The sequence below is a fragment of the Myotis davidii genome, unplaced genomic scaffold (genome assembly GCF_000327345.1).
Source record: "Myotis davidii unplaced genomic scaffold, ASM32734v1 scaffold2712, whole genome shotgun sequence".
In the NCBI taxonomy this organism is placed as follows: Eukaryota; Metazoa; Chordata; class Mammalia; order Chiroptera; family Vespertilionidae; genus Myotis; species Myotis davidii.
Window position 1 is genome coordinate 18,319 of NW_006283997.1, and position 6,940 is coordinate 25,258.

At 33.9% G+C, this 6,940-nt stretch overlaps 1 protein-coding gene across 2 annotated transcripts in view; it reads right to left on the reverse strand.

The window, feature by feature from the left end:
• Window positions 1-1,469: 1,469 nt before the first annotated feature.
• LOC102768675 (sister chromatid cohesion protein PDS5 homolog B) overlaps window positions 1,470-6,940 on the reverse strand; it is a 96,624-nt gene continuing 91,153 nt past the window's right edge. For both annotated transcript variants that reach the window (XM_015568044.1, XM_015568045.1), the window contains 3 exons: window positions 5,017-5,122; window positions 2,207-2,367; window positions 1,470-1,537 (listed from right to left, as the gene is read on the reverse strand). In XM_015568044.1, coding sequence (XP_015423530.1) covers window positions 1,492-1,537; window positions 2,207-2,367; window positions 5,017-5,122 — 313 coding nt within the window. In that variant the 3' untranslated portion in view covers window positions 1,470-1,491. The remainder of the gene's footprint in view (window positions 1,538-2,206; window positions 2,368-5,016; window positions 5,123-6,940) is intronic.

A 6,940-nucleotide genomic window follows, 5' to 3' on the forward strand; every position in this document is an offset into this window, starting at 1 on the left:
ATGAGTTACTTTATTAAGAATAGTATATGGAAAAAACAGGTATACAGTATCAGTGAATTCTCCTCATGAGAGACATCTGAAATATACTCCACAAATAAACCAGATAACTAGAGGTATACCAATTCCACATTATAGCAGCATGTTTTAAAATACCCATACATGTTCTAAAATGTTCACCTTTTGACCTTAATTTTGTAGTTCTCCTACAATTTTTTAATGTAAAAGGTATTAGGAAAGAGAGTCTATATTGAACATAAAGACCACTAGTAGTCTGGCTGGTGTAACTCAGTGGTTGAGTGTCAACCTATGAACCAGGAGGTCATGGTTCGATTCCAGTCAGGGCATGCCAGGGTTGTGGGTTCGATCCCCACTGTGGGGTGTGCAGAGGCAGCCGATCATGATTCTCTCTCATCATTGATATTTCCATCTCTCTCCTTCTCCCTTCCTCTCTGAAATCAATAAAAATATATTTAAACAATAACAACAAAACCCCCACCAGTAAATAAATCAAACTAAAATGTATTCAAAGCTCTGATTAAGAAAGGAAATGTGCCATAACAGACATGTTACCATAGGCATTACAGATAAAAGGGCGGACATTCAAATCTTCTCTCTGCTACTTGCTAGCTAAATAACCTAAGCTAGAACCATTAGATTCCTTATTTGAAATTCCTCTACTTTAATGAAGTGTTACAAGGTCTAAATGAGGTAGTACAGTAAGTGGACATTCCATAAATGGTATAGAGTTATATATAGTTTATATAGTGTGTGTGTGTGTATGTACGTGTGTGTGTGTACGTGTGTGTGTGTGTGTGTGTGTGTGTGTGTGTGTGTGAGTGTGTACACACATGCGTGGACATATCTGCCTCACCACTTTGATCTCTGATCTGGATAGAAGAGTGACAGCACCATTCCAAGTGGAAATTCATGTTCCAAGCTCCATTAACAATTACAAAGTCAGCTCTAAACCATAAAATTTCTTACTCTTGCCAAGGAGAATACTGTTACAACATTCTGGTATGTTTCAATGATCATTTACTTAATGCCTTTGTCTTATTTACCAATAGTTTCTAAAATTAAGTTCACATAAACAGAAATAAATAAATAAATAAAATTTACCTGAGACAGTCCACAGTCTCTTGCTTAAGAAATGGCCTATACAATTATTCAACATGAAGTATGCTACCCCAACCAGAATAATTAGACAGTGACTAAGCCAGAAGTAATGAGGTAGAGGTAAAACCAACCATCAATGACTATGACGATATTAGGACCAACTATCAGATATGATATACTCTTCAGGAACAGTGAGGAAAGATGCATATGAAGTAGGCAGGTATCCATATAAAGCAAGCAGAGGTCCATAAAGAATACAGACTTATTCTTTTGAGCTATTATAGAACCACTATCAGAGATCCATAGAGTAACAGTGCAATTTACAATTCTTAGAAATACGGATGGACACTCACACACATACTGCTGTTAAGATGATTATTCCATGCTTCCCTGCTTCCCTATGTCAAATACAGCACTGCTTCTGAAAAATTTCAATCCAATACTTTAAATCATAAAGGAAAGTGGAGAGTGCAATGGGAAATCCTACTGAAATTACTTTAGAATTTCCCACCAGACCTCAAATTCAAATAATATGTTTATTCTATGCCACACTATAACAAGGGATACTTTACTATAAAATTGTTGTCAAAATCTTTAAGCAAAATTAATGTTTCAGAAAGAAATTACAGGTTCAGCCACATTTTCATGAATCTCCTAAAATACCAATATGGCCCTAGCCAGTTTGGCTCAGTGGATAGAGTGTCAGCCTGCAGACTGAAGGGTTCTGAGTTCAATTCCAATCAAGGGCACGTACCTCGGTTGCAGGCTCCCGACCATGGTCGGGGGCATGAGGGAGACATCCAACCAATGTGTCTCTCTCACATCAGTGTTTTTCTGTCTCTCCCCCTCCCTTCCACTCTCTCTAAAAATTAATGGAAAAAATATTCTCGGGTGAGGATTAAAAACAAATAAATAAAAAATAAAATACCAATGGGTTCCCCCAGAAAACGAGAATCTAAACCAAACAGCATAAACTTAAAAAAATCTAGAAATTCCTTAAAACATAAAATATTTCAAATATTACATAATCCAAGGGAGAGTAAAATATTTTTCTATATTCCAGAATATTTATCAGAATAAATCAACTCACGATCTAATATGTGGGAAATCCTCTTCAATTTTGCTGCCTGTGTTTTTGAAAATTTGGAGTGCAGCTTCTGCTACTTTTTCATCATCCATTTTCAGACAAGCCAGGAGAGATTCAAATGTTTCAGCAGAATGAAACGAGATGGGATGTGTAAATGAGAGTACCTAAACAACGAGTCATAAAAATGATCTGTAAACACTTTCATCTCCACAATATAAATCCAAAATATTACATATTAAAAATACAGATCAAATACAAGACTAATTTCACTAACAAGTAAATGAGGGCACTATAAACAAAATATGAAACATGCTCAAATATATATATAACAGAAATGTTCCTGTGTAAGAAAATTGTATGATCTAAAAAACTCATTTCTTTCCAAATTAAATTATATGCTAATACAATTCTACTTAATTTGACTTAAAATAATGAGTTTCAGTTAATGTTTATTTAATTTAATTTGATTTTTTAAGGGGAATAAAGGTAGAAGGGGACAAAAAAAATTTAACAAAATATCTCTATTTCTCTAAATAAAAGTTATTAAGACACTAGCTAGGAACATTTTTGAGAAATAAAGTAACCCAGAGAAGTAAAACACCAGGTAATAAAAGGTTACAATAATCAGTCAACATGGTAGTTAACATTAGAAGAAACAGAAAAAGGAAAGCAATAAATAGACCCTAGGATATGTAAGAACTTAGATTATATAGAATGTAATACATTATAGAAAAGGCAACAAAACATAAATGAGAAAGGATGGGATTTTTAAATAAATAGTCCTGTTAATACTGGGAGAAAATCAAATTAGACCATCCTCCAAAATATACAGCTTCAAAATAAATTTCAGATAGGTTACATTTCAGATTTAAAAACAAAAACAAATAAAATTCTCTTAAAATCATGCGATTTTTTAAGCTTAATTGGAATCAAATGTGGACTATAAAAACAAACAAGAAGTAGAAAAATATATTATACCTAATGCCAAATTTTAAGATTCAGAAACAAACAAAATAAACAACATTATTTGGAGACATATACATAGATAGGGATAGTAAAACTATATAAAGAAGAGAATAATAAACCCAAAATTGAGGACAATTATACCTAGGAAATGTGAGTGAGGGGAAAAAGCACTCACGGAATTCCAATAGTATTGTTGATACTCTGTTTACTCTTCACTGGTATTCATTTTACTAATATACTTTATAACTTACTTTATACTGAAATAGAATATATTAAGTAGAATATCTGTATATTCTATAGACATCAAGAATGTCCTATAAAACAGCACAAGAAATAAAAAAGCTCATTTAAATAAGCTAAAAGAAAAAAAAAGCCAAAAATGAAAAGATTATGAAATGTCAGTAGAAAATGAACAGAGGATAAAAATAATGAATTCACAATAGGGAAAAACACTAATGATTAACATATAAAAGGTATACCTCACTAGGAATAACTATGCAAATTAAGGTTATTTTTTCTTATCAGATTAGGAAATTTCTTAAAAATTTATACTATTCCATGTCTGTGGAGACAGGAGATAATGCATCTTTATACACTGCTAATGTGTATGAAGAAATTGGGCATGATTTCTCTGTAAAGAAATTTGACTACCTATCTACCTACCCACCTATCAAACTATGAATTTTGAAAATGGTCATTCTCTTTGAACTAGGAATGCCCTTTAAGCATTAAAAACAATCAAACAAAAAACCACATAAGAGATGTTAGATGTATTTATCTTAGTAGTGATAATAGGAATAAAATGAAAAATATCTAAATATCTAGCAATAGGGAAATAGCTGGAAGCACTATTACAAGTGGACCAATCAACATTTCAAAACTGTTTACTCTTTTTACTATGAAGCAGATGCAGCACTAAAAAATTTAGATACATGATTTAATTTAGTCCTCTGTAAGATAAGTACTATTATTATCACCACGCATTACAGATGAGGAAGCGGAGGCAAATTTTAACTTCCCCAAAGTGTCAATCTACTAAATGAGAGCCAAAAATCAGATGTTTTTTGATGCTCTTTAAAAACAGTCTTGCCCTAGCAGGTTTGGCTCAGTGGACAGAGTGTCAGCCTGTGGACTGATTCCTATCAAGGGCATATGCGGGGTTATTGGCTGGATCCCCAGTAGGGGGCTGGCAGGAGGCAGCCAATCAATGACTCTCTTTCATCATTGATGTTTCTCTCTCCCTCTTCCTTCCTCTCTGAAATCAATAAAAATATATTAAAAAAACAAAACAAAACAAAAAACACAGTCTTAAAAAAACACTAAAAAATTGCTTCCAATTCAATAAAAGAAAACCAAATTATAAAATTGTATATTCAGTCGATCTCAACTACATAAAAATGTCCATTTTCAAAGATTAAAAGGAGTAAAAGAAACTTTGATAGGCTTATGAATGTTTTTGTTCTTTATAATTTTATATTTTCTAAGTTGTCAACAACCAATATTTCTGTAATGAGTATATTTTTGTAATGAGTAGTACATTTGCTAACAAAATAAAAGATAAAATGGAGATTTAGGAAAAATTTGTCTCCTTCTGGGATAAAGATAAGTAGCTGCTTTGCTCACTAATGAAACCTTTAAATTATAGTCCACCATTTTAATTCTAGGCTACCATATACAACTGAAAACGAAAAATATGTAGCTTATATATTAGAAAACACAATTTCTAAATTACCTAAAGCAATCAATAAAATTTTACTTTAGGTTCTATAAATGTAAAAAGCAAATCTCAAGAATAAAAAATATGATATGCTTAAGAGTTAAGTAATTTAAACACCTAAACAATTTACCTTAAGCAGTTCAAGACCTGCCCTGATGGCTTGATCAGTTGGAACACCCTCATCTTCATCATCTGCTGTCCCATCTATTGATTTGTTCACTTGCTTAATAAGAGCACTAAAGTATGACCAAAATAAATAAGCAAATAGTTATTATCAGCTGTGCTTTATTAGCAATATCTAAAGAAAATAATCCTAAATATTTCTACATAGCCCACATCCCAACCATATACAAATTTGGTTTCCCAGACATTACTGCAAAACAAAAACTATAATACTTTGAGACGCTTGTTTTCAAACAGTATTTGCTTTTGTCCATTCTAATGAGATAACCATATTATTTCATTTGCTATATATTAAAGCTATCTATATTCTTATTCTTATATTTTCCATGGAAGGCCTATGCCCAAACACATGAATGATAACTCTCTTCTAATTATCTAAAATTCACTATTGCTCCAGTAAATAGAACAATATATACTCAGATAATGTACAAATGACAACATTAAACACTTCCAAACCATTTACCAAATATTATTGTGTGTCAAATACTGCTGTAAGAGACAGACATACACAAACCTGCTATTGAAAGGTGTAAAAATACACAGGTAACAGATATACAATAAAGCCTCACTAGAACATTAGTATAGATCAAAAAGGAAAGTTTTAAAATTTTCTTCTAAAAACATGCTTAAGTTATTTTTAAAATAATCATTTCATAAATGCATATCAATTATGTAAAATAATTAGTCACCCTGATAGGTATTAACACAAATAAACATCAGATTAGAGACATAATATGTATCAAAATACAAAAAAGTTCAATTATTCAATGTTCGCTAGATCATGGTTTCTACAAAAATATTAGGTACTGAAAATTCAAGGACAAGCTAGAAGTGAAATATATCTGTGTCTCTTACGGCATCCTTTTAAATTTATCATCCCCTTAAAACTTGGTATCTTTGAGGATGTTTCCTCTCCTTTTCTGACCATTTTCTCTGATCAGTCAATTGTCAGATCTCCAACTATTCCTAATAAAAATCTTCAGCCTGAATCCTCTTCCCATATTTCCAGTAGCCCCAAGGATTTTTACCTAGATGTACCACAGGAATGAAAAATATCACAGATCCAAAATTAAATTTGTTATTTTCTTCCATGACTACGAGCATGCTCTCAGTCTAGTGAGGGAAGGCCAAAAATAAAAAAATACATAAAATGATAATCAAGAAACAATAAGGACTAGAAAAAAGGCCAAGACCAGAAGTGAAGTTGTTTCACCAAAAGGCATTTCTGAAGAGGTACAATTGAGCTAACCCAAAGAACAAGAGCCAGACATATAAAAAAATCTGTGAGAAAAACCAAGATGGCGGCATAGGTAAACACCGGAGATTGCTGCCTCGCACAACCACTTCAAAAATACAACTAAAAGACGGAACGGACATCACCCAGAATCACAGGAAGGCTGGCTGAATGGAAATTCCACAACTAGAAGGAAAGAGAAAAGCATATCGAGACTCAGAGGAGGCGCAGTGCGGAAATGAAATACTAAGGTGCAGAGGTGTGCGCGGAGCGGGCTGGCGGTTGAGGGCGCGGTTGTCTGTTTCAATCAGGAGGGAGTCTCAGGCTCTGAGTTCTAGTTCCAGGCAGGTATCTAGGGACCCAGACTCAAACGGGAGAAGCGGGACTGTTTGGCATCAGTCGGACTCGAGGGCAGCTATCTCTCCGAGGTTTGCATCAGTTGCTGGGACACTGAGAGGCAGAGCCTCTGGGAATGGGACTGAGAGCAGCCATAACTGCTCTCTCTGTCCGCCCTGTTGATCCCCTGGGACCCGCCCTGCCCAAGCCTTGCACAGAGGCATTTGTTGGATAGCCTCAGGCAAAGGCTAGATTAGCACCTCCCTAGAGGACAGAAGTTCTCCCACTGCAGACACAGCTG